Source organism: Symphalangus syndactylus, chromosome 12, assembly GCF_028878055.3.
Source record: "Symphalangus syndactylus isolate Jambi chromosome 12, NHGRI_mSymSyn1-v2.1_pri, whole genome shotgun sequence".
Classification (NCBI taxonomy): domain Eukaryota; kingdom Metazoa; phylum Chordata; class Mammalia; order Primates; family Hylobatidae; genus Symphalangus; species Symphalangus syndactylus.
The window spans coordinates 132,125,530-132,152,748 of NC_072441.2; the positions used below are offsets into that span (position 1 = coordinate 132,125,530).

The 27,219-nt window shown below is 48.6% G+C and overlaps 1 protein-coding gene across 5 annotated transcripts; it reads right to left on the reverse strand.

Annotated features, from left to right (window-relative positions):
• Nucleotides 1-5,130: 5,130 nt before the first annotated feature.
• Nucleotides 5,131-26,148, reverse strand: AKR1A1 (aldo-keto reductase family 1 member A1). Of its 5 annotated transcripts, XM_063627689.1 has the most exons (10): nucleotides 26,047-26,133; nucleotides 24,984-25,957; nucleotides 13,900-13,989; nucleotides 8,502-8,621; nucleotides 8,170-8,321; nucleotides 7,012-7,207; nucleotides 6,504-6,703; nucleotides 6,189-6,261; nucleotides 5,950-6,036; nucleotides 5,131-5,289 (listed from the first exon to the last, which is right to left on the reverse strand). In XM_063627689.1, exons 2-10 carry the CDS (start codon nucleotides 25,278-25,280, stop codon nucleotides 5,224-5,226), a joined length of 1,281 nt encoding a protein of 426 aa, XP_063483759.1. In that variant the 5' UTR covers nucleotides 25,281-25,957; nucleotides 26,047-26,133; the 3' UTR covers nucleotides 5,131-5,223. The 5 variants fall into 5 exon arrangements, 4 of the variants coding, with proteins under 4 accessions (XP_063483759.1, XP_055111282.1, XP_063483758.1 ...); XM_055255307.2 differs by lacking the exon at nucleotides 24,984-25,957 and having other exon boundaries at nucleotides 26,047-26,148; XM_063627688.1 differs by having other exon boundaries at nucleotides 24,984-26,074.
• Between the last annotated feature and the right edge of the window lie 1,071 nt (nucleotides 26,149-27,219).

A 27,219-nucleotide genomic window follows, 5' to 3' on the forward strand; every position in this document is an offset into this window, starting at 1 on the left:
GATCTGAGGGATCCAGAGGCAGATGATAATGAAGTTAAAAGGCACAGCACAGGTGAGCGTGGCTGACTCCTGCCGATTAAGCTAAGTTTTCTGTTTCATGGATAAAAGTCATGCTAGTGTCCATGGCATAAATGAAGTCTAGGGAATTCAAGGCTACTGACAGCAGGGGAGATAAGGCGTATGTGAGTTGAGTGAATAATTCCCACCCCCAGCCCCACTAGTTAACATGGGTGAAAGCCTCTTTAACACCCATGGGTGGCATGTTGTTGCATTCGCCAGGACTCAGGGATACAAGGATGGTGGAAAGAGAGGAATGCCTCACTTTCCCTCCCTCACATACCCCAGGTATTTGCTAGGAAGAGAAAGGAACCAGGGGCGCCTGCTTCCCCCTTTCTAGATGAGTAGCCATTCACCTTCAGTTTGTACTCCTTTTGAATGCATCTTGAACTCCTGGGACTCCTTTGAAAAAACACCTTTTTTTTTCTTTTTCCTCCCCTGTCCTTTCTTCACAAATAGGTAATTGTGTCTCCATACGACGGGACACTCCCCTCAGATACATCCTCCAAATTGAGAAAGAGTTAATTTCCCGAACCTTAAACTGGCTTAGGATTGGGCTCAGGGGAAGGGAACCCAGACGCCTGACATGCCAGCAAAAGGGTAAAAGTTTTTTTACCAACTGGACTTTTGGCCTCCCTCTCCCCATGCAAACTGGTAAAAGTCCTCAGGATTTTTCACCTGTCCTTACCCTTGTTTTGTTTTGATACATGTTTTCTAATAACCCAGTTTGTCTCTTCTCAGCTTCAGGCCATCAAACTCCAAACAGACATGCAACCACAGCCTTGGACGATGGCCCCTTCTGCAGAGGACCCTAATATAGGCCTCTGAGGGAGATCTGCCTGCCATCTCCCCAAAACAGCACCCCCTGTCAGCAGGAAACAGTTAAGATCGGTCTTTGTCCTTAGCCTCACTCTAAGGGCAGATGTACTTCTTTAGACAGGGGAATGAGACAGCCAAGTATAAAGGGGTTCCCAGAGAACCTCTGACTGGCCTGTGCACTGGGAGAATGGGGTGGAGCCATGGAAGTTCATGCTGTTTGCAGCGGGGAGGAGCCTGGCCCCTACTGTTCCTGTGTGGAACCTGGGATTTAATCTGTGAGATGAGGTCCTGTTAACAGGAACCCCTCTCTTGCTTTGCTGTGTTGTTTTTCCTTTTTCCCCAATAAATTCCATCCCCCTTGCCCCTCAAAGTTTCTGCGAGCTTAATCTTTCCTGTTCATGTGACAAGAACCTGGATTTTCCTACAACCACAGTGATTAGACAAAGATGTCTGTTGCTAACTTTTCAGGTAAGTTGTTAACAACAACAAAATAGACATTTGCTATAGAGAATGTTAATGTAGGCAGGGTGAGATGTTTAAGTCAAAACTAATTTCTGAACAGTCTGGAAAAGAAATAAAGTAATCCCATTTACAACAGCTACAAATAAAATCAAATACCTAGGAACTAGCTTAACCAAAGAAAAAAAACTCTATAATGTAAACTATAAAACACTGACAAAATAAATTGAAGAGGACACAAAAAAATGGAAAGATATTCCATGTTCATGAATTGGAAGAATCAATATATATATATATTTTTTTGAGACGGAGTCTTGCTCTGTCGCCCAGGCTGGAGTGCAGTGGCGCAATCTTGGCTCACTGCAAGCTCCGCCTCCTGGGTTCACGCCATTCTCCTGCCTCAGCCTCTCCGAGTAGCTGGGACTACAGGCGCCCGCCACTACGCCCAGCTAATTTTTTGTATTTTTAGTAGAGATGGGGTTTCACAGTGGTCTCGATCTCCTGACCTCGTGATCCGCCCGCCTTGGCCTCCCAAAGTGCTGGGATTACAAGCGTGAGCCACCGCGCCCGGCTGATCAATATTGTTAAAATGTCCATACTACTGAAAGCAATCTATAGATTCAATGCAATCAGTGTCAAAATATCAATGACATTCTTTACAGAAATGGAAAAAAAAATCATAAAATTTATATGGAACCACAAAAGACCCAGAATAGCCAAAGCTATACTAAGCAAAAAGAACGAAACTGAAGGAATCACATTATCTTACTTCAAATTTTGTTACAGAGCTATAGTAATCAAAACAGCAAGGTACTGGCATAAAAACAGACATATAGACCAATGGAAAAGAATAGAGGACTCAGAAACAAATCCACACACCTGCAGTGAACTCATTGTCACCAAAGGTGCCAAGAACATATACTGGGGAAAAGACAGTCTCTTCAATAAATGGTGCTGGGAAAACAGGATATCCATATGCAGAAGAATGAAACTAGACCCCTGTCTCTCACCATATACAAAAATTAAATCAAAATGAATTAAAGACTTAAATCTAAGACCTCGAAATATGAAACGACTGCAAGAAAACACTGGAGAAACTCTCCAGGACATTGATCTGGGTAAACATTTCTTGAGTAATACCCCACAAGCACAGGCAACCAAAGTAAAAATGGACAAATGGGATCATATCTAGTGAAAAAGCTTCTGTACAGCAAAGGAAACAATCATTAAAGTGAAGAGATAACCCACAGAATGGAAGAAAATATTTGCAAACTACCTCTCTGACAAGGGATTAATAACCAGAGTATATAAGGAAGTCAAACAACTCTATGGGAAAAAATATAATCCAGTGAAAACAGGCAAAACATTTGAATAGACATTTCTCAAAAGAAGACATACAAATGGAAAACAGGCATATGAAAAGGTGCTCAGCATCACGGATCATCAGAAAAATGCAAGTCTACGCTACAATGAGGTATCATCTCACCCCAGTTCAAATGGCTTTTATCCAAAAGATAGGCTATAACAAATGCTGGAGAGGATGTGGAGAAAATGGAACGCTCAAACACTGGGAATGTAAGTTAGTGCAACCACTATGGAGAACATTTTAGAGGTTCCTCAAAAAACTAAAAATAAGGCCGGGCGCGGTGGCTCACGCTTGTAATCCCAGCACTTTGGGAGGCCGAGGCGGGCGGATCACGAGGTCAGGAGATCGAGACCACGGTGAAACCCCGTCTCTACTAAAAATACAAAAAATTAGCCGGGCGTGGTGGTGGGCGCCTGTAGTCCCAGCTACTCGGAGAGGCTGAGGCAGGAGAATGCCGTGAACCCGGGAGGCGGAGCTTGCAGTGAGCCGAGATTGCGCCACTGCACTCCAGCCTGGGCAACAGAGCAAGACTCCGTCTCAAAAAAAAAAAAAAAAACAAACAAAAAAAAAAAAAAAATAAAAAAAAATAAAAATAGAGCTATGATATGATCCAGCAATCTCACTGCTGAGTATATACCCAAAACAAAGGAAATCAGCGTATCAGAGAGATCTGCACTTCCATGTTTGTTGCAGCACTGTTCACAAAGATTTGGAAGCAGCTGGGTGCAGCGGCTCACACGTGTAATCCCAACACTTCGGGAGGCCAAGAACCTAGGAGTCTTGAACCTAGGAGTTCAAAACCAGCCTGGGAGGGCCGGGTGCGGTGGTTCACACCTATAATCCCAGTACTTTGGGAGGCTGAGGCGGGCAGATCACTTGAGGTCAGGAGTTCAAGACCAGCCTGGCCAACATGGGGAAACCCCATCCCTACCAAAAATACAAAAAATTAGCCAGGTGTCATGGCGGGGACTTGTAATCCCAGCTACTCAGGAGGCTGAGGCAGGAGAATCGCTTCAACCCAGGAGGCGGAGGTTGCAGTGAGCCGAGGTGGCGCCACTGCACTCCAGCCTGGGTGGCAGAGCAAGACTCCATCACAAAACAAACAAACAAAAAACAGCCCGGGCAACATAAGGAAACCTAGTCTCGCCGGGCGCGGTGGCTCAAGCCTGTAATCCCAGCACTTTGGGAGGCCGAGGCGGGCGGATCACGAGGTCAGGAGATCTAGACCATCCTGGCTAACACGGTGAAACCCCGTCTCTACTAAAAATACAAAAAATTAGCCGGGCGTGTTGGCGGGGCACCTGTAGTCCCAGCTACAGAAATCTCAACAGTCTTCTAGGCCTTCCAATCATCAGTTCCTACCAATTCCAGCATTGTTTTATGCCATCACCTCTACCACCAGGTCCCCCTTACTTTTAGTTGCTGTCATACAAGTCTTCTTTAGGTTTTTCCAGCAGCGTCTTCTAGTTTCAAGACTTTTCCCTAAGCTGTCCAATTTGTATGGAATGCTGTTCCCACTCTTACCTCCTTTAACTAATTAATCCCTATTCATCTTTCAGATCTTAGCTGATTAAATAAGTAGGCTACTCGCCCTACACTTCTCATAACACTTCTTCCAACTGTAATTAAACTAATTATGCAATTACTTAGTCTGTCTCCTCAAGTAGGCTGTAGGGACTTATATATGTCTTGGTTATAGCTATATCCCCAGGGCTTAGCATCATGCCTAACCCATAAGTACCCAATAAATACTTCTTGAACGAAGAGCAACGGTTTGGGAAAGTAAAATGAGTTCCGTGTGACTGGAGGTTAGAGAGATTTGCCAAAAACCTTCCTAAAACCTGTTCATCAGTGGCCTCTGGTGCCCACCAATAAAAAGTGCGTAAGATAGGGCCTTAGGGGCCGAATGACAAGGTCTGGGCTGGACTGTTGCCTCCTGCAGGTCACCTATGCACACTGACTATAGTGTCTGATCGAGAAAGCCCCTGTCCCCCACCTTTTGTGATTTTGCAAGCTGGGATTCCCTAACTTATGAATGTAAGTCGCTTGGACTCTTCATATTACTAAACCTAGGCACTGATCAGGACAGGGGGATGGAAACTCAAGGCCCAGGTCCAGCATTGCCTTGAAACCAATGGACAATCATTGCCCTGATCGCTCACTCTTGAGGTGGTCAATTCGAGGCATTCTTGAGAAGACTCCAGGGAAGCATGCAGTGCTTAAGATGTGCCAGTAGATGGCGCTACTTCCCAACGTGCCTAATGCAAGGATACACAATTACTCAGCCTCCTCACAGGTTCTTCCAGAACCAGGATATGAATATTTGGGCTTCAAGGGCAGGTCACATCCAGCAGCCCGAGGTCTGTCACCCCTGAGGGAAACAGCCTCCATCTCAGGCCTGACCAGGCAAATAAGACAAGCAAGCAATATGGATGCTCCAATGGCTTTATTAACTCCCTCTTTCCGTTGTGGCAGGACCTCATTAGCTGGAGAGCTGGAAGGGAGGCCAAGAAACTGTGGTCTCAGTACGGGTCATTAAAGGGGTACAGAGGATGCCCTGCATCCCTTGGGACTCTCTTCCCATCCACCTGGAAAGAGAGACAGATAGATTACTCCATCAGCAGGAGTTGCCATTCCAAAGACTCCCCGCATCTTCCCCAAATCTTCCTAAAAAAACTCATCTGTGTATAGCACTATGTCAGATGGCAGTGGCTGGGATCCCCATCTCAGAGAACACCACAGTATCAACAGCATTCTAGCACCAAACCCATAGACTGATATGTAGCTACCCCTGCCCCTAAGAGTTTGCAGTCTGAACTGAGATCAAGAGGCCAGGAACTATTTATTTCCCTAAGTACAGCAGACTTCCCTCCCAACCCCAATCCCTCCAGTGAGGTCAATAATGCCTTCTGGGCTCTCCTCATATCATTTACTGAGAATCTACTACATGTCAGGAACTGGGCTCATTTTACACGTAGGAAGCTGAGGCTTGGAGAAGTTTAATAACTTGCTTTAGGTTACAAGATATCAAGAAGCAGGACTGGGACTCACAGGTTATATGCCTTATCCCTGAGCCATACTACTTCCCTGAGCTCAATAAAGAGAAATGAGAGCACTATGTCCAGCATAGCAATCCCACCCACAACATTGCGTCCTTCTCACAATCAGCAAGCCGTAGGTCACACCTGGGCCAGAATCCCACCCCAAATCTCACATTCCCCAAGTCTAGGGGGCTGATACATCCTCACCGTAAGCATAGGCACAATATATCGCCAATTTTTGTTCAGGGCATTTAGCTGCTTCATCTCTTCTGGGCTAAAGGTGAAGTCAAACACCTGAGGATGGAGAGTGGGGTTCAAGAAAGCCAGCTTTGTGAGCAGAAGCTGGGGTTCCACGACACTGCTTTTTTAGCCAGGTAGAGTCAGGGCCAAGAAAATGTCCCAAAGAGCTAAAGAAGATAGAACCCATAGAACCCATTACCAAGTACCTTGATGTTCTGAAGGATTCGAGAAGGAGTGATACTTTTGGGGATGCAGATCACTTTCCGCTGGACCTGCCACCTAAGTTGGGGGATTAGATAGATGAGGAAAAGGGTCAGTATTCATAAGCACTATTTTGTTCTCCATGCAGCCTTCCCTAAGCTCCTGGAGCACCTGAGCCCTGCTGAAATGGGAAATATGCCTAGAGTGGCCTCCCTCCAGATCACAAGGCAAGATCCTCAGCCTCACCCAGACACTGAAATAAGAAATCCCTTAACCCTTGCCTCCCAACCCAGGGCCCTCTCCCTAAGACTGACCCATACCTGAGCAAGATCTGAGCTGGAGATCGGCCATACTTTTCAGCCAATGCCAGGACTACCGGTTCCTCCAGCAGGACAGGCTCATCAGGATCACGCCATGCACGATCAGAGGAGCCCAAAGGGCTATAAGCAGTTACCTCCAGGCCACGTGCTTGGCAGTGGGCAATTAGCTCGTTTTGAGCCAAGTATGGGTGGCATTCCACCTGAGCCAAAGAATAACCCATCACCATGAAGTGGTGACACCCAGCTTGCTTGGCCCATCCCAGACATGCATGTCTGGACCAACCCCCTATTGCTGACTCCCCCACTACCCTTCAGCCTGCTTTTCTCACCATTTCCCATCGGCAATTTCATTCTCTCCCACTGCTTCAATGCCCACCTTTATGCAGAGGACTTCTGCACCAACACTCTGACAACTTGCTAGCCACCTCCCTTAAGCAGATCCATCGTCTGTGCACTCATGCTCTTGAGCAGACAACCCCTAAACCACTCATCTGCTTGCTGTCCTTACCTGCAAGACAGCTGGACGCACAGAGGCCACACTGAGTATGTCATCAATCTGCCGACTGTTGAAGTTGGACAGGCCCAGTGCCCGCACCAGCCCCTTAGCCACCAGTGCCTCCAGAGCCTTCCAAGTCTCCTTGTAGTGGGTGGAGTCGTAGCATATAGTCCCATCAGCATTCTTGGGGAAGGGGTTGTCTCCCCGCCTGAGTGAGAGACAGCCCCACCAAGTGTGGACACAAATGCCAGGTTTCTACCCTACCTGCCCATCCAGCCATTCTATGTCCCAAACTCCAATCCCAGAGAAGACAAAGGGCCAAGAATTTTTAAAAAGCCATGCTTTTTCTTTTTTTTTTTTTTTTGAGATGGAGTCTCGCTCTGCCGCCCAGGCTGGAGTGCAGTGGCGCTATCTCAGCTCACTGCAAGCTCCACCTGCCGGGTTCATGCCATTCTCCTGCCTCAGCCTCCCCAGTAGCTGGGACTACAGGCGCCCGCCACCACACGCAGCTAATTTTTTGTATTTTTAGTAGAGACGGGGTTTCACCGTGTTAGCCAGGATGGTCTTGATCTCCTGACCTCGTGATCCACCCGCCTCGGCCTCCCAAAGTGCTGGGATTACAGGCGTGAGCCACCGCGCCTGGCCAAAAAAAGCCATGCTTTTTCAACCTTCCAGATCGTAACCCAGGTGTTAAGTTTACATGGAATGCCTATGCCCCCTCCTCTTCCTAGACCTAGATATCTCCTCTCCCCTAGGAAGTCTTCCTTCACTCATCCTCAGGGAGTTATCCACCCTTCTTCCAGCACAGGGCACGGCACTAATGGTGGGCTCTTCTCACATCTTCTGCTGAGACTTACTTATTACTGTAACCCTAGGTGCTCAACAAAAAAGTCAGCACCTTTTCTAAATGAATAAAGGGAGCAGGAGGGTTACGGGTGCATACCCTGGGGTACACACCATGTGAGACTGCCTTCCTTTTTCTAGAGTTAAACTCCTGTAGCTACAGCTAAGCTGCTGTAGCAGAAGAGGCTAAGATCCCACGTCAGGCTCCTCAGCTTGCCGTGCAAATGAGTGTTCCTATCCTGCTCTGCTGCTGTGACTTACAATAAGTTACTAACACCATCCTGCTCAACCCCCTGATTCCCCAGATGAGGCTCTGGCAAGGCTCACTCAAAGGCATAAGGCCAGTGCATCAGGTACAGGTCCAGATACTCCAGCTGGAGGTCAGCCAGAGTCTTCCGGAGGGCAGGCTCCACATCCTCGGGGTGGTGCTTGGTGTTCCACAGCTTGGATGTCACAAACAGCTCCTCCCGAGGCACCGCCTAGTGCAGGGGGCAGGGCCCACAGTGAGAAGAGCCACAGGCACGTGGTCTCACCCACCCTCAACTCTGGGAGAGGAACTAGAAGGAAGCTGGTGCCAGATTCCCTCCAGCTGGGCCCCAGCCCTAGCTTCAGCTTCTAAGTTCTCTCACCCCACCTATATTTACAACCCCAGTCCTCACCTTGCCTGGTCCCACGTCCTCCTTCAGGGCCTCCCCAATCTCAGGCTCATTGCCGTAGATAGCAGCACAATCAATGTGGCGGTAGCCTACACTAAGGGCATACTTAACAGCTGCTTTTACCTGCAAGGTGAGAGAAGCAGAGGTTTCAGCTCTGTTGGTTTCAGCCTTCTACTGTTGCCACCCCAAGGTCAATGCTGGGGGAAGGGGGGTCAGAAATATAACAGGCACATCTATGCAGTGGAGGTGAAAAGATGGAAGATGAACTGGGTGTGGTGGGTCATGCCTATAATCCCAGCACTTTGGGAGGCTGAGGTGGGCAGGTCCCCTGAGGTGAGGAGTTCGAGACCAGCCTGGCCAGCTGGAGGTCAGCCTGGCCAACATGGTGAAACCCCATCTCTACTAAAAATACAAAATTAGCTGGGTGTGGTGGCGGGCGCCTGTAATCCCAGCTACTCGGGAGGCTGAGGCAGGAGAATCACTTGAACCCAGGAGGCAGAGGTTGCAGTGAGCTGAGATTGCACCACTGCACTTCAGCCTCGGCAACAAGAGCGAAACTCCGTCTAAAAAAAAAAAAAAAAAAACATGGAAGATGGTTTCAGTCTAAGGGACCAGAAGCCTCTTCAGAGGCTCCAAACCCTTTGCTCTGCTCCCACCCCAACCAGTCTCTAAGATGCCTTCCTACCCAAGCCATCTCAGCAAGGTCTAGCAAAAACTAACAATATTTTCCCAGCATCTACCATAAAGAGGGCTTTAGTAAATATTTTTTCAGGCTGAGCACAGTGGCTCATGCCTGTAATCCTAGGACTTTGGGAGGCCAACATGGGAGCACTGCTTGAAGGCAGGAGTTCAAGACCAGCCTGGTCAACATAGCGAGACCCCCACCTCTTTTAAAAAAAATAAATAAATAAGGCCAGGCGTCGTGGCTTACGCCTATAATCCCAGCACTTTGGGAAGCCGAGGCAGGTGGATCACCTGAGGTCAGGGGTTTGAGACCAGCCTGGTCAACATGGTGACACTCTGTCTCTACTAAAAATACAAAAATTAGCTGTGCATGGTGGCACATGCCTGTAGTCCCAGCTACTCAGGAACTGAGATAGGAGAATCACTTGAACCTAGGAGGAGGAGGCTGTAGTGAGCTGAGATCATGCCACTGCACTCCATCCTGGGCGAGACAGAGTGAGACTCCGCCTCAAAAAAACACACAAAAAATAACAACAACAAATTAAAAACAATTTTTTTTTTAAATAAAGGCCAGGCGTGGTGGCTCACACTTGTAATCCCAGCACTTTGGGAGGCCGAGGCGGGCGGGTCACCTGAGGTTGGGAGTTTGAGACCAGCCTAACCAACACAGAGAAACCCCATCTCTACTAAAAATACAAAATTAGCTGGGCATGGTGGTGCAAGCCTATAATCCCGGGTACTTGGGAGGCTGAGGCAGGAGAATCGCTTGAACCCGGGAGGTGGAGGTTACAGTGAGCCAAGATCATGCCATTGCACCCCAGCCTGGGCAACAAGAGTGAAACTCCTTCTCAAAAAAAAAAAAAAAAAAAAAATTGGCTGGGTGCGGTGGCTTATGCCTGTAGTCCCAGCACTTTGGGAGGCCGAGACGGGCGTATCATGAGATCAGGAGATCGAGACCATCCTGGCTAACATGGTGAAACCCCGTCTCTACTAAAAATACAAAAAATTAGCTGGGCGTGGTGGGGGGTGCCTGTAGTCCCAGCTACTCAGGAGGCTGAGGCAGGAGAATGGCATGGACCTAGGAGGCGGAGCTTGCAGTGAGGCACGATCACACCACTGCACTCCAGCCTGGGCGACACAGCAAGACGCCATCTCAAAAATAAAATAAATAAATAAATAAAAATTTAAAAATTTAAAAAAATAAAAAATAATAATTTTTTTTTTCAGTCAGAAGACAGATGGATAAATAGAGAAAAGAAGTATAGACCATGGAAACAAGTTCCAGGTTCTAAGGAGCTGGTTAGAGAAACATAAGAAAAAATTCCTAGGCCAAGGACATACAGGGAGTTGTGTAGACAGACTCTGGGAACTCTGGGAGCACAGGCAAGCAAAAGAGGTTAGAAGGGGGAAAAGATTAAGGAAGGCAGATAAGTAGGCTGAAAGCTGGAGGCAGATAAGTGGGCTGAAAGCTGGACCCAGAATTCCCTAATGAGAGAGAAGAAAACAGGCATCAGGTAGAAGGATGGGTCAGTTAATTTTGCTAAAATCCAGACTGGAAACATGGCATCAGCAGCAGAAACAAGGGTACCCAGCCCTAGATACAAAGCACTCAAAGCTCTTGTTGTGGGTGCCTGGCATAGTATTCAAGATCCCCACCCGAGTGCAGACGTACTTCCCCTAACATCTGACCCCTGCTGTTCCATGCCCCGCCTTGGCCTTGTCTGTGGCCCCCACCCCCTGCCTTGACCTAGCTCCTGACTTCTCTGAGGCTGTGACAAGTGCCTGCCTGAAGCACAGGGACCCTGGCTCCAGGCTCCTTGGCAGCTATAGGAAAGAAAGCAAAAGGGAAAAGAGACACAGGTCATCCAAGCACACCACAAATATCAGTCTAAATCCCAGATAGAAGAATCTGTTCTCTCTGCTGGGGCTTCTCTCAAATTTAATCCCCAAACTTCTCTTCACTTTGACTCAAGATTTCCAAGGAAGAAGGAAGAAGCCCTGGGGAAATGCCCCATTCCAGGCAGGTACTAAATCTCATAGCTACGTCCACCCTGAGAGAACAGGTCTACATTCCCAGACTCCCCTCAGCTGGGAGGGTCTACACCAGGGGTCACTCAATTATCAACTTTAACAGTTCTTTTCTTTTCTTTTTTTTTGTTGAGACGGAGTCTTTCTCTGTCCCCCCGGCTGGAGTGCAGTGGCGTGATCTCGGCTCACCGCAACCTCCACCTCCTGGGTTCACGCCATTCTCCTGCCTCAGCCTCCCGAGTAGCTGGGACTACAGGCGCCCGCCAACACGCCCGGCTAATTTTTTGTATTTTTAGTACAGATGGGGTTTCACCGTGTTAGCCAGGATGGTCTCGATCTCCTGACCTCGTGATCCGCCCGCCTCGGCCTTCCAAAGTGCTGGGATTACAGGCTTGAGCCTCCGCGCCCGGCCCAACTTTAACAGTTCTTGAATTAAGAACTACATTTATATTTTTAAGTGGTTACTTATTTATTTTATTATTATTTTTCTTGGGACGCAGTTTCGCTCTTGTTGCCCAGGCTGCACGATCTCGGCTCACTGCAACCTCCGCCTCCCGGATTCAAATGATTCTCCTGCCTCAGACTCCTGAGTACCTGGGATTACAGGCATGCACCACCACGCCTGGCTAATTTTGCACTTTTAGTAGAGACGAGGTTTCTCCGTGTTGGTCAGGCTGGTCTCGAACTGCCGACCTCAGGTGATCTGCCTGCCTCAGCCTCCCAAACTGCTGGGATTATAGGCATGAGCCACCACACCCGGCTTAAGTGGTTACAATATTTTTTTTTTTTTTTTTTTGGAGACGGAGTCTCGCTTTGTCACCCAGGCTGGAGTGCAGTGGCGTGATCTCGGCTCACTGCAAGCTCCGCCTCCCGGGTTCACGCCATTCTCCTGCCTCAGCCTCTCTGAGTAGCTGGGACTACAGGCGCCCGCCACCACGCCCGGCTAATTTTTTTGTATTTTTTTTAGTATAGACAGGGTTTCACCGTGGTCTCGATCTCCTGACCTCGTGATCCGCCCGCCTCGGCCTCCCAAAGTGCTGGGATTACAAGCGTGAGCCACCGCGCCCGGCCAAGTGGTTACAATATTAAAAGATCACATGAGTGTATAATCACCTCCATATGTAACTTGTCCAATAGAATCTAATTGTTTTTTAACTTTTTTTCCTTAATTTTTCTCCCCCTAGACGGAGTCTTGCTCTGTTGCCTAGGCTGGAGTGCAGTGGCGTAATTTTGGCTCACTGCAACCTCTGCCTCCCAGGTTCAAGCAATTCTCCTGCCTCAGCCTCCCAAGTAGCTGGGATTACAGGTGTGTGCCACCATGCCTGGCTAATTTTTGTATTTTTAGTAGAGACGGGGTTTCACCATGTTGGCCAAGCTGGTCTCGAACTCCTGACCTTGTGATCCACCTGCCTTGGCCTCCCAAAGTGCTGGGATTACAGGCGTGAGCCACAGTGTCCGGCCTACTTTTTAATTGTTTTTAAGATGGTCTTGCTGTGTCCAGGCTGCAGTGCAGTGGCATGATCATAGGTCGCTGCAGCTTCGACTTCCAGGGCTCTAGCAATCCCCCTAACTCAGCCTCTCAAGCAGTTGGGAACACAGGCACATTCTAATTTTTTGAATTTTTTGTAGAGACGGGGGTCTCACTGTGTTGCCCCGTCTGGTCTCAAATTCCTGGGCTCAAGCAATCTTCCTGCCTCGGCCTCCCAAAGTGCTGGGATTAAAGGTATGAGCCACCGCACTTGGCCCCATCTTGTTCTTTAAAAAATAGTTTGTGGCCGGGCGAGGTGGCTTACATCTGTAATCCCAGCACTTTGGGAGGCCAAGGCAGGTGGATCACCTGAGGTCAGGAGTTCAAGACCAGCCTTGCCAACATGGTAAAACCCCCTCTCTACTAAAAATACAAAAATTAGCTAGGTGTGGTGGCTCATGCCTGTAGTCCCAGCTACTCAGGAGGCTGAGGCAGGAGAATCACTTGAACCCATGAGGCGGAGGTTGCAGTGAGCCAAGATCAAGCCACTGCACTCCAGCCTGGGGAACAGAGTGATACTCGGTTTCAAAAAAAAAAAAAAGTTTGCTGGGCCTGTGTGTTAGTGTGTGCCTGTGGTCCCAGCTACTCAGGAGGCTGAGGTGGGAGGGTCACTTGAGCCCAGGAGGTCAAGGCTGCCATGAGCCAAGATCATGCCACTGCACTCCAGCCTGGGCAACAGAGCGAGACCCTGTCTCAAGTAAAAGAAAAAAAAAAAAGCTTGCTGACCTTTGGTCTATACAATTCACCTAGTTATTCTTCAAACCTTGACACCTGCTATGTGCCTAATTCTGGACTGAGCAGTAGGGAGAGGCTGAGCCCTCAAAGAACCCAGTGTGGGAGAGGAGACATGATCACAGCACAGGGTGATAACTGCCATATTAGGGGTCATAGCATAGGGATGGGCACAGAGGGCCCCATGTCTGCCACAGCACTCAGTGCAGATCCAGTTAGAGAAAGATGTCCTTCCTATGCCCCCGGCCCTGCTGGGCCCCTCAGCCCACTCTCTGAGTCAGCTGGGGAAGCCCAGGGTGTATAATTGGTCTCTTCTCTTATCTCTTCCCACTGGCTCATCCCCACTGGAAGGGGAGTATGGGGGTGGTGCTGCTAGGAAAATGCAGGCAGAGGCTCAACAAGTTTCTCTTTTCTTCCCCCATCCCTCACCTGACCAGGCTCACTCTTCCAGGTACCCAGACCAATCAGAGGCATCTTCTGCCCAGTGTGCAGGAGAACACAGGAAGCCGCCATTGCTCCCTGAAACACAGATGGGAAGAGAATGGTGTTGGGGTTAGTGCTGTTGTTCAGGTCTCAGATATCCACTGTCAAGAATACTGCAAAGCGGAGTCTGCAGTGGCTCACGCCTGTAATCCCAGCACTTTGGGAGGCTGAAGCGGACAGATCACCTGAGGTCAAGAGTTCAAGACCAGCTGGGCCAACATGGTGAAACCCCATCTCTACTAAAAATACAAAAATTATCTAGGCATGGTGGCACGCACCCGTAGTCCCAGCTGCTTGGGGGGCTGAGGCACAAGAATCACTTGAACCTGGGAGGTAGAGGTTGCAGTTAGCTGAGATCGCGCCACTGCACTCCAGCCTGGGTGACAGAGTAAGACTGTCTCACTACTACAAATCATGGGCCAGGCAGGGGTGGGGAAGAGGGGACAGATGTGGAGGACAAACATGTGGTTATATATGTGCCTGTGAGCAAAGACAGCGGAGACAGGGTGACCAAAACCAACCATGGCCAGTAGCTCCTGGACAAACACTAACCAGACCACCAGCCTGGCTGCCCTTCTCTGTGGCAGGCTAAAGATCTCTGTTAAAGAACTGCACTATCTAAAAACAAAAGCAGGTGGCCACACAGAAGCACCCAGTCTTGACTAACTAAGGTCTCAAGCCAGTGTAAGGCAGGCAAAGGCCATTATGAGAGAGAGACCAGGTAACTGAATAGGCCCAGGAAGGGGCCACTTCTCTGAGGATGAAATGAATGTTCCCAGGAGGTTGTCAGAACTACAGAGATTCTCGGCCAGGCACAGTGGCTCACGCCTGTAATCCCAGCACTTTGGGAGGCCAAGGCGGGTGGATCACAAGGTCAGGAGATCGAGACCATCCTGGCTAACTCAGTGAAAGAAGCCCGTCCTTACTAAAAATACAAAAAATTAGCCGGGCGTGGTGGCGGGTACCTGTAGTCCCAGCTACTTGGGAGGCTGAGGCAGGAGAATCACTTGAACCCAGGAGGCAGAGGTTGCAGTGAGCGAGATTTTGTCTCAAAAAAAAAAAGAACTACAGAGATTCTCTAAGGACCTTTCACAGAGGTCTGGTCAGCCATGCTGGTAGGCCCAAGTGGGCTCCTGCAAGGGAGGTAAATGGAGTCCTAAAAAAGGAACTCTTTTTTAGACTCAGGATCTGGTTCTATCTCCTGGGTTGGAGAACAGTGGTGTGATCATGGCTCACTGCAGCCTTGAACTCCTAAGTTCAAGTGATATTCCTGCCTCAGCCTTCCAAGTAGCTGGGACTACAGGCCTGTGCCAGCACACCTGGATGTTTTTAAACTTTTTTAGAGATGGGTTCTGGCTAGGTTGCCCAGGCTGGTCTTGAACTTCTGGCCTCAAGCTATCCAGCCACTTCAGCACCCTGAGTTGCTGGGATTACAGGTATGAGCCACCATATCCAGATCTTTAATTTTTTAGTTGAGAAAATAGGCCCAAAGAAGTGAAGTTAGACTGGGTGCTGTGCCTCACACCTGTAATAACAAGCACATAGGGAGGCCAAAGCAGGCAGATCACTTGAGGTCAGAAGTTAGAGACCAGCCTGGCCAACATGGTGAAACCCCGTTTCTACCAAAAAATACAAAAATTAGCTAGGTGTGGTGGCATGCGCCTGTAGTCCCAGCTATGGAGGCTGAGGTGGGAGAATCGTTTGAACCCGGGAGGCAGAGGTTGCGGTGAGCCAAGATTGTGCCACTGCACTCCAGCCTGGCCGACAGAGCCAGACTCCGTCTCAAAAAAAAAAAAAAAGTGAAATTTGCTCCAAATCAACAGCTAAGAAGTGGCAAAACTGGCCGGGTGTGGTGGCTCACGCCTGTAATCCCAGCACTTTGGGAGGTCGAGGCAGGCGGATCACGAGGTCAAGAGATCGAGACCAGCACTGGCCAACATAGTGAAACCCTGTCTCTACCAAAAATACGAAAATTAGCCAGGCATGGTGGCGGGTGCCTATAATCCCAGCTACTTGGGAGGCTGAGGCAGGAGAATTGCTTGAACCCGGGAGGCGGAGGTTGCAGTGAGCTGAGATCATGCCACTGCACTCCAGCCTGGGCAACAGAGGGAGACTCCATCTCAAAAAAATAAATAAATAAAAAAAGTGGCAAAACCAAGGATCTAAGGAGGAGCTAATGGAAAAAAGGCAAATAAACACAGACCTATAAAAAGATACAGTAGATACAAGTATGATGTACTACAGAAAAGGGCAAGGACAAAGAAATATTGACACTGGCTTTTAAGAATTCCCAAGAGTCAAGGGGAAGAACTCTTTCCAGGAAGGGGAAACTATACACATGACTTCAGTGCAGCAGAAAAATAACTAATTACAGATACAAGTAAATTTCCAACCAAACAAAGCAGGTAACTGGAGCCTCCCCCTCTGGAAAGCTATGAAAATAAGAAGTCACCAAATGGCCCAAGAATACTCATTTTGTCTGTAAATTGAATGTTCCAACTCTTGTGCTAAACCCAAGAGAAAAACATATTTAAATATTTAAACTGCCTTCCTTCAGTTTATGGTCTCGTAATGGGAACAGGTGATATCAGTACACTGTGATAAGAGCTTTGATCAAATTCTGCACAAGAGTGGCAAGAAAAGAGTAACCTTGCTAGGATGGCTTCTTGGGGGCATCTCTTCCTGAGTCAAGTCCTAAAGAATAACTGAACAGGAGTTATTCAAGTGAAAGAAAAGGAGAGAGAATGTTCACACCAAGAGCCAATGAGGTAGATACAACCTTTTCCCTTGATCTCATCAGTACCATGAATATCACTGTTGGGATTGATTTAATTACCAACAATATCTTTATAAACATAATCCTAGTTTCCAGGTTCTAAAAGGATGTAGGATAGAGCAAGTAATAAGACAAGTTGTGGCCAGGAGTGGTGGCTCATGCCTGTAATCCCAACACTCTGGAAGGCCGAGGCAGACGGATCACCTGAGGTCAGGGTATTACCAGCCTGGCCAACATGGCGAAACCCCGTCTCTACTAAAAATACAAAAATTAGGCTGGGTGTGGTGGCTCACACCTGTAATCCCAGCAATTTGGGAGGCCAAAGAGGGCGGATCATGAGGTCAGGAGTTCGAGACCAGCCTGACCAACATGGTGAAACCCCATCTCTCCTAAAAATACAAAAATTAGGCTGGACACGGTGGCTCACACCTATAATCCCAGCACTTTGGGAGGCCGAGGTGGGCGGATCACGAGGTCAGGAGATCGAGACCATCCTGGCTAACATGGTGAAACCCCGTCTCTACTAAAAATACAAAAAACTAGCCGGGCGTGGTGGCGGGCGCCTGTAGTCCCAGCTACTCTGGAGGCTGAGGCAGGAGAATGGCGTAAACCCAGGAGGCGGAGCTTGCAGTGAGCCGAGATCGCACCACGGCACTCCAGCCTGGGCGACAGAGCAAAACTCCGTCTCAAAAAAAAAAAAAAAAAATACAAAAATTAGCCGGGCATGGTGGCATGTGCCTGTAGTCCCAGCTACTCAGGAGGCTGAGACAGGAGAAATCGCTTGAACGTGGGAGGTGGAGGTTGCAGTGAGCCGAGATTGAGCCAGTGCACTCCAGCTTGGGCAACAGAGCAAGACTCCATCTCAAAAAAAAAAAAAAAAAAATTAGCTGGGCATGGTGGCGCATGCCTGTAATCTCAGCTACTTGGGAGACCAAGACATGAGAATCACCTGAACCCAGGAGGCGGAGGTTGCAGTGAGCCGATATAGTGCCACTGCACTCCAGTCTGGGCAACAGAGCGAGACCCTGTCTCAAAAAATAATAATAAGACAAGTTGAGGCCGGGTACAGTGGCTAACGTCTGTAATCCCAGCACTTTGGGAGGCTGAGGCAGGCGGATCACTTGAGGTCAGGAGTTCGAGACCAGCCTGGCCAACATGGCGAAACCCCCTCTCTACTAAAAATACAAAAATTAGCTGGACATGGTGGTGCACACCTGTAATCCCAGCTACTCAGGCGGCTGAGGCAGGAGAATCGCTTGAACCCAGGAGGCAGAGGTTGCAGTGAGCTGAGATCATGCCACTGCACTCCAGCCTGGGATACAGAGTGAGGCTCCATCTCAAAAAAAAAAAAAAAAGACAAGTTGTGAGTAAAGCCAGTACACCAACACTGTCTTTCCTAATACTTCTGACCCAGGAAGAATTTTATAGTCTAGTTTAGGTTGGTTTTGGAAACCACTCTCTTCTGCTAAAACAAAATCAAAACTTCAATCTGAGTGTCAAACCACAAGCTACCAGGGCAATGCTCTTTATAATCAAATTTCCAAGGGATCAAGCAAGCAAGTCTGGACTTGACAAGAGGAACCTGGTGGCCTGCTGCCACCAGGGTCTAAGGCAGGTTTCCTGGACTTAATGCCCAATGACCTGTTGGCCTCTCGCAGATTACCCAGCACGCACGAGAAGGCTCTGAAATTACACCGGGGGTGAGAGCTTGAACAATACCCTGGCTTAAGGGGAAAAGGAAGAAGAAACATGACTCTTGCTTCTCCCTTTCTTTTGCTGGTGAAACTGAACACCGAAAAGGCTGAGGCTTGGGGAACAGGGATGAAAGATGTAGGAGATCTGCAAAGAACAAGAGCTCCCTAGAGACGAATGAAGGTGCCACATAGATGTTTTTCTCTAGGACAGAAAATCATCCTTAGCCAGCTCTTGACTTCCTCATCTTCTGCTTGATACAACTGCTTTCCAGCCTAGCCATGCATTAACAGATTCCAGACTCTGAGCTTGTCAGGAACTGCCTATCTGGACCTTTGGCAGCATTCAGAAACCCTCATGTTATCTTTTTTATTATTATTTTTTTTTGAGACAGAGTTTCATTCTTGTCACCCAGGCTGGAGTGCAATGGCGCGTTCTTGGCTCACTGCAACCTCCGCCTCCTGGATTCAAGCGATTCTCCTGCCTCAGCCTCCCGAGTAGCTGGGATTACAGGCATGTGCCACCATGCCCAGCTAATTTTTGTATTATTAGTAGAGACAGGGTTTCACCATGTTGCCCAGGCTGGTCTTGAACTCCTGACCTCAGGTGATCCACCAGCCTCAGCTTTTCAAAGTGCTGGGATTACAGGCATGAGCCACTATGCCCAGCCTATCTTTTATTTTATTTATTTATTTTGTTTGAGACGGAGTTTCACTCTTCTTGCCCAGGCTGGAGGGCAATGATGCAATCTTGGCTCACCACAACCTCCACCTCCCAGGTTCAGGTGATTCTCCTGCCTTGGCCTCCCGAGTAGCTGGGACTACAGGCGCCCGCCACCACACTCAGCTAATTTTTGTATTTTTAGTAGAGATGGGGTTTCACTGTATTGGCCAGGCTGGTCTCGAACTCCTGACCTTGTGATCCACCCGCCTCAGCCTCCCAAAGTGCTGGGATTACAGGCGTGAGCCACTGCGCCCGGCTATCCTTTTTTTTTTTTTTTAAGACGGAGTCTTGCTCTGTCACCCAGGCTGGAGTACAGTGGCACGATCTTGGCTCACTGCAACCTCCATTTCACAGGTTCAAGTGATTCTTTTGCCTCAGACTCCAGAGTAGCTGGGATTACAGGCGCCCACCACCACACCTGGCTAATTTTTTGTATTTTTAGTAGAGACGGGGTTTCACCATGTTGGGTAGGCTGGTCTCAAACTCCCGACCTCAAGCAATCCACCCACCTCGGCCCAACGTGCTGGGATTACAGGCTTGAACCGCCGCACCCGGCCAGAAACCCTCATGTTATCTTCAAGTGTAAAAGGGAGATGTGTGGGTTGAGTGGGGAGGAGGATATTATCAGGAATCAGGTTTTATTATTTCCAATTCAGTGTCTAGGTTCCTTCCCTCTGTTGAATTCTTTCTTTCTCAAAGGGCTCTACAGTTGCTGCCTGGATGCAGGGAACTAGAAGACACAGGAAAAAAAGGAAACATGAGTGTTTCCTGGCTGCATGGGCCTTTCCTCTGCCTCCCACAAATGCTGGTGTGGGAGGCAGAGGAAAGGTCCCTTCAGGGTTTTCTCCTCAATCTCCTCATTCCCTAGTTGAGTTCATGTCTTCGGTTATCGCCTTAGGCCTTGATTCTTCTCACCCCACTTCTGTATATTCAACGCCCTCTGGACCTCTCCACTAGTATGTATAGGCATCTGAGATTCGCCATGTCCAAAACTGTACTCATTAAATCCAGCGGTGGAGTGCAGAGGAAACAGTTTAGGCTCTGGGGCTACGCAGACCTGCGTTTGAATCTCAGTTCTGATATTTTCAAGAGATACTATATCTAAAGCACCTTGCACAGGGCCTAACCCATGCTCTTCTTTCTGTATAGTCATCCCTTGGTATCCACAGGAGACTGGTTCCAGGACCCCTTCAGATACCAAAATCCTGGGATGCTCCAGTCCCTTATATAAAATGGCATAGTATTTGCATAAACCTAAGTACATCATCCTGTATATTTTAAATCAACTCTAAATACTTATAATTCCTAATACAATATAAATGCTAAATGCTAGGTAAATAGGTGTTATATATACATATTTTTTTTTTTTTTAGACAGAGTTTCACTCTTGTTGCCCAGGCTGGAATGCAATGGTGCAATGTCAGCTCACCGCAACCTCTGCCTCCTGGGTTCAAGTGATTCTCCTGCCTTAGACTCCCGAGTAGCTGGGATTACAGGCATGCACCACCACGCCTGGCTAATTTTTTTTTTTTTTTTTTGAGACGGAGTCTTGCTCTGTCACCCAGGCTGGAGTGCAGTGGCACAATCTCGGCTCACTGCAAGCTCCGCCTCCCGGGTTCATGCCATTCTCCTGCCTCAGCCTCTCCGAGTAGCTGGGACTACAGGCGCCCGCCACCACGCTCGGCTAATTTTTTTGTATTTTTAGTAGAGACGGGGTTTCACCGTGGTCTCGATCTCCTGACCTCGTGATCCGCCCGCCTCGGCCTCCCAAAGTGCTGGGATTACAAGCGTGAGCCACCGCGCCCGGCCACGCCTGGCTAATTTTGTATTTTTAGTAGAGACAGGGTTTCTCCATGTTAGTCAGGCTGGTCTCGAACTCCCGACCTCAGGTGATCCACCCGCCTCGGCCTCCCAAAGTGCTGGGACTACAGGCGTGAGCTACCACACCCGGCCTATACTGTATTTTTTTATTTGAATGTTTAAAATTGGTTTTTGTCCCCAAGTATTTTTGATTCTAGGTTGGTTGAATCTGCAGATGCGGAACTTGTGGATAGAGTGTTGACTCTGTACTCTATTTCACCAAAAGACCAAAGCCCTGGATAACAAGTGTTAAGGCAAACCAAACATGTTGGTAGTATAATCCATTTGGGTCTTAAAAAAACCATCTGGTTGGGTGTGGTGGCTCATGCCTGTTAATCCCAGCACTTTGGGAGGCTGAGGCAAGCAGATTGCTTGAGTCCAGGAGTTCGAGACCAGCCTGGAGGACATGGCAAAACTTGGTCTCTACAAAAAATATGAAAATTAGCCAGGCATGGTGATGCGTCTCTATGGTCCTAGCTACTCAGGGGGCTGAGGCAGGAGGATCCCGTGAGCCTGGGGGGCAGAGGTTGCAATGAGCTGAAATCACACCACTGCACTCCAGCCTGGGCCACAGAGTGAAACCCTGTCTAAAAAATAAATAAATAAAAGCCATCTAAAGAAAGTATTTGCAGTTCCTTGCAGGCATTTATGAGTATTATCAGATTAAGTAGCTGGTGAGGAGAGTATTTTCTCCTGTAATTTTCTTTTTGAGACAGGGTCTCATTCTGTTGCCCAGGCTGGAGTGCAGTGGCCCATTCATGGCTCATTGCAGCCTCAAACTCCTGGACTGGAGCAATCCCGAGTAGCTGGGACTACAGGCACATGTCACCACACCCAGCTTATTTATTTATTTATTTATTTATTTATTTATTTTTTGAGACGGAGTCTCACTCTTTCGCCCAGGCCGGACTGCAGTGGTGCTATCTTGGCTCACTGCAAGCTCCGCCACCCGGGTTCACGCCATTCTCCTGCCTCAGCCTCCCGAGTAGCTGGGACTACAGGCACCTGCCACAGCACCTGGCTAATTTTTTGTATTTTTAGTAGAGACGGGGTTTCACTGTGTTAGCCAGGATGGTCTTGATCTCCTGACCTCGTGATCCGCTCGCCTCGGCCTCCCAAAGTGCTGGGATTACGGGCGTGCGCCACCGCGCCTGGCCTATTTACTTATTGGGACAGAGTCTCGCTCTAACGTCCAAGCTGGAGGGCAGTGCTGTGATCTCAGCTCACTGCAACCTCTACCTCCCAGGCTCAAGCTATCCTCTCCATTCAGCCTCCCAGGTAGCTGGGACTAGAACCATGGGCCACCATGTCCAGCTCATTTTTTGTATTTTTCGTAGAGACAAGGCTTCTCCTTGTTGCCCAGGCTGGTCTCAAACTCCTGGGCTCAAGTGATCCTTCTGCCTCAGCCTCCCAAAGTGCTGGGATTATAAGTGTGAGCCACCATGCCTGGCCTTATTTTTCTTTTGTAGAGATAGGGTCTCACTATGTTGCCCTCTCAAACTTCTAGCCTCAAGTGGCCCTCCCACCTTGGCCTCCTAAAGTGCTGGGATTACAGGTGTGAGCCACCACACCTGGCTTTCTCCTATACTTCCTTTTTTTTTTTTTTTTTTTTTTTGAGACGGAGTCTCGCTCTGTCACCCAGGCTGGAGGGCAGTGGTGCGATCTCAGCTCACTGCAAGCTCCACCTCCTGGGTTCATGCCATTCTCCCGCCTCAGCCTCCCGAGTAGCTAGGACTACAGGCGCCTGCTACCATGCCCGGCTAATTTTTTTGCATTTTTTAGTAGAGACAGGGTTTCACCGTGTTAACCAGGATGGTCTTGATCTCCTGACCTCGTGATCTGCCCTCCTCGGCCTCCCAAAGCGCTGGGATTACAGGCATGAGCCACTGACCCTGGCCTCTCCTATACTTCTAAAAAAGCCAGCTTGGAAAACCACCTTACATATGTAATGTTGGCCAGATTTTGTCAGTTTAGCTGGGTTGTAAATCTTGTTAATACTTTTAGCTACAGAAAAAGAGAATGCTTTAATATGTAACCTAAGACCTAAGACTGCAATAATACTTCCTGTACTTCTTGAAGTATGTGAAAAGAATTTTATTTTATTTATTTATTTATTTATTTTTTTGAGAAGGAGTCTCGCTCTTTCACCCAGGCTGGAGTGCAGTGGCGCGATCTCGGCTCACTGCAGGCTCCGTCCCCCGGGGTTCACGCCATTCTCCTGCCTCAGCCTCCCGCGTAGCTGGGACTACAGGCGCCCGCCACCTCGCCCAGCTAATTTTTTTTTTTTTGTATTTTTAGTAGAGACAGGGTTTCACCATGTTAGCCAGGATGGTCTCGATCTCCTGACCTCGTGATCCGCCCGCCTCGTCCTCCCAAAGTGCTGGGATTACAGGCGTGAGCCACCGCACCCGGCCGTGAAAAGAATTTTAAAATATATATTCCTAAATCTTTAGTCCATCCGTATCTACCTCCACTGCCACTGCCCCATCTCTGACCACCATCACTCTCTTTTTTTGAGACAGAGTCTTGCTCTGTCGCCAGGCTGGAGTATAGTGGTGTGATCTCGGCTCACTACAACCTTTGCCTCTCAGGTTCAACCGATTCTCCTGCCTCAGCCTCCCCAGTAGTTGGGACTACAGGCGCATGGCACCACGCCCAGCTAATTTCTGTATTTTTAGTAGAGACGGGGTTTCACCATGTTGGCCAGGATGGTCTCCATCTCTTGACCTCGTGATCTGCTCGCCTCAGCTTCCCAAAGTGCTGGTATTACAGGTATGAGCCACTGTGCCCGGCCTTTTTAAATTTTTTTTGAGACAGAGTCTCACTCTGTTGCCCAGGCTGGAATGCAGTGGCATGATCTCAGCTCACTGCAATCTCTGCCTCCGGGGTTCAAGTGATTCTCCTGCCTCAGCCTCCCGAGTAGCTGGGATTACAGGTGTGTGCCACCACACTCAGCTACTTTTTGTATTTTTAGTAGGGACAGGGTTTCACCGTGTTGGCCAGGCTGGTCTTGAACTCCTGACCTCAGGTGATCCATCCGCCTTGGCCTCCCAAAGTGCTGGGATTACAGGCATGAGCCACTGTGCCCAGCTGACCATCACTCTTTACTTAAACCACAGATCTTGGCTTCCAAAGTGGTCCCTCTTCCCACAGTCCATCACCAGATCCAACCATGTGTCTCCCAGTCTCAAATCCTTCCAGCAGTTCTCCCCTATATTCAGGATAAAGTCCAGCCTCCTGAAAACCTGGCTCCTATCTTCCTCATTTCACCACCTCCTCATGTCAGACTGTATTCCAGACTTTGAACACTCAACAGGGTCACACCACTTACCTGACTCTAGGTGTGTGCACACTTTCCCTCCCCAAACCCTACATTTGCCTGGCTAACTGCTGCTCATCCTTCAGCTAGCACTTTACATTTCTGGCTCCTTTCCAGGTGCAGTGGCTCATACATGTAATCTCAGCACCTGGGCAGGCTGAGGCGGGAGGATCACTTGAAACCTGGGCAACAAAAGGAAACACTGTCTCTACAAAAATGTGTTTTTTTCTTTCTGAGTCTGCTTGCTAGGGAGAATTTTTTTTTTTTTTTTTTTTAAAGATTAACTGGGCACAGTGGCATGCACTTTATAGTCCAAAGGCTGAGATGTCAGGATCGTTTGAGCCCAGCAGTTTGAGGCTGCACTGACCAAGGATTCCACCACTACACTCCATCATGTGCAACAGAGCAAGAGACCCCCATCCATTTCTAAAAAGAAAATAAATAAATAAATGGATGGCTACTTCCATGTACTGATAGCATGTGCACATCACTACATTTTTCTGTTTATATATAAATTTCCCCCACAAACCTGGCTACTCCTTGAGGTGTGAGCCCGTCATCTGCCTGAACCCCTCACTCCTAGAGTACCTGTCCCATACATACATACATACATACATACATACATACAATGTACACAGTACACACACACACCACACATACACGGCTTATGGGGGAGAGATCTTGAGAGGCTGAGTTTGGCCAGCTGGAAGGACATTTGAGGAAGTCGCTGCCTCTGTCACCTTCTTCCTTTACCTCTTGGAAAACCTGGAAAGAATCCTCTTGGAGAATATCAAAGCACTTTATTGTACTCGGCAAAAAATCCCAGTGGACCAGATAGAAACATACTGAGATTGCTCCTGTATTAAAGATAAGGAAAGAGATCTTGGAAAAGTAACAGGCCTGCAGCCCTAAGTATGAACGATCTGAAGGGGAAGAGTTAATTAACAGTAGCCTCATCCAGTGAAGGTTCAGATCTGTGTCTCACTTTAACAGAGTTCTGGGGCAACAGAATAACACGTCAGACTTTCTCAGACCCAAAGCAGGTGTCTAAGTAAGAGAATTATCCCCACTTCTCTCCACTTCTCAGAACCATCCCTGCACCTGCATAAGAAAGCCGGAGCAGCTGGAAAAAGCACGAGCAAACAGAAAGATGGCAATTAAAACTTGCAGATCACCTAGTATGCGCTGTGCGCCTTCAAAGCTTTATCTCAATTCTTGCTACAGTTCTAATGTAGGACCTCATTTTATTGCTGAGGAAACAGGTTCAGAGAAACTGGGAAGTTAGCAAGATCATGCAGAGACAAAGAAGAGCTCAAATCCGAAACCAAGTCTCGTCCCCTCCAGTGCTCTGCGCTCTCCGCTCAACCCCGGGGGCTTACATTTCAGTAGTAAAGTATCGAGGCCATCTCCTCCGGGAGAAAGGCCAGCAGCAAGAGAAGCTCACCTTGGCACAAGCACAGAGCGTGAATAGGGTAGTGTGGCCTGATGTCAGTTCTGCACCCTACCAGAGATCCAACGGTCCTCAGCTTAAGTCTGGCGGTGAGGAGGAAGCTCCACCCGGAGGGAGGGGCAGGGGCCGGGCATAAAGGATCACGCGCAGGGTGGACCTCCTTCCCCGCCTTCCGAAGAAGGACCTGAAGGGGATGGAAACCAGAGCTGAGAGGTAGTACCGTCTCCACCTCTGGATCCTCGAGGTCAAACTGGCCTGAACTGGGTCACTTACTCCGCAGCGCGGGTTTGGAGAACTCCTGGGCACAATGAGGCAGGTGGTGCTGGCCACGTGGGCGGCGCAGGGGGCGGGGCCAGCCGCGCCTCATGCTGGCCCACATTGCACCGCGCGCCTGGGCGCCGCCGCTGGTGCTTTTCCGGAGGAAGTAAGGTCGCAGATGCCACGTTGCAGGTTCTTCTGGTTTCGGCCCTCCAGATTCACAATGCCATCCCTGGCTCCATACTCTCCCTAAAGTCAGGTTGGCTGGATTCCCAAAGTTCACCTAAGTTGGCCCTGTTACATTTTGTTCAAGCAAACTGAGGCCCAGAGAGCAGCTGCAACACCAGGTTGGCCAGAATACAGAAGACCTCGCGTCTGCAGATCCAGGCCCTGGAAAATGCCTGGTTCTTCTGTCTGGACCATGGAGCTGCCCAGCATGTTATGTGCCAGGCACTGTGCTTAACACTTAATGAACATGGTTTTATTGAATCCTCACAATAATCTTGGAAAAGGAATATTCTTTTCTTTTTTTTGAGACGGAGTCTCGCTCTCGCCCAGGCTGGAGTGCAGTGGCGCGATCTTGGCTCACTGCAACCTCCGCCTCCCTGGTTCAAGCAATTCTCTGCCTCAGCCTCCCGAATAGCTGGGATTACAGGCCCCCGATACCACGCCTGGCTAATTTTTTTTGTATTCTTTAGTAGAGACGGGGTTTCGCCATCTTGGCCAGGCTGGTCTTGAACTCCTGACCTCGTGATCCACTCGCCCCGGCCTCCCAAAGTGCTGGGATTACAGGAGTGAGCCACTGCGCCTGGCCGAAAAGGAATATTCTTTTATTTCGTACAAGCCTTTTAAAAAATCGTAGTATAGCATATATACAGAAAATACACCAGTCTTTTTTTTCTTCCTTTTTTTTCCTATTCTACATCCAGGAAGAAAGAAAATGTATAAATCTTAAATGTATACAGTTCTTTTTTTTATTTTTATTTTTTGCAATGTAACTGCCATCCAGATGAAGATACAGATATTACCAGCACACCATAAGCCTGTGAGGAAAGTATTCATAATCCATTTTACAGATTGGACAGACTCAGCAACGTTAAAGCTATTTATAATTTTCCCAAAGTCACACAGGTATTAATTAAATGACAGATCTGCGATTTGAAATAGTCTGTGCTGTTTGAGTGGAGA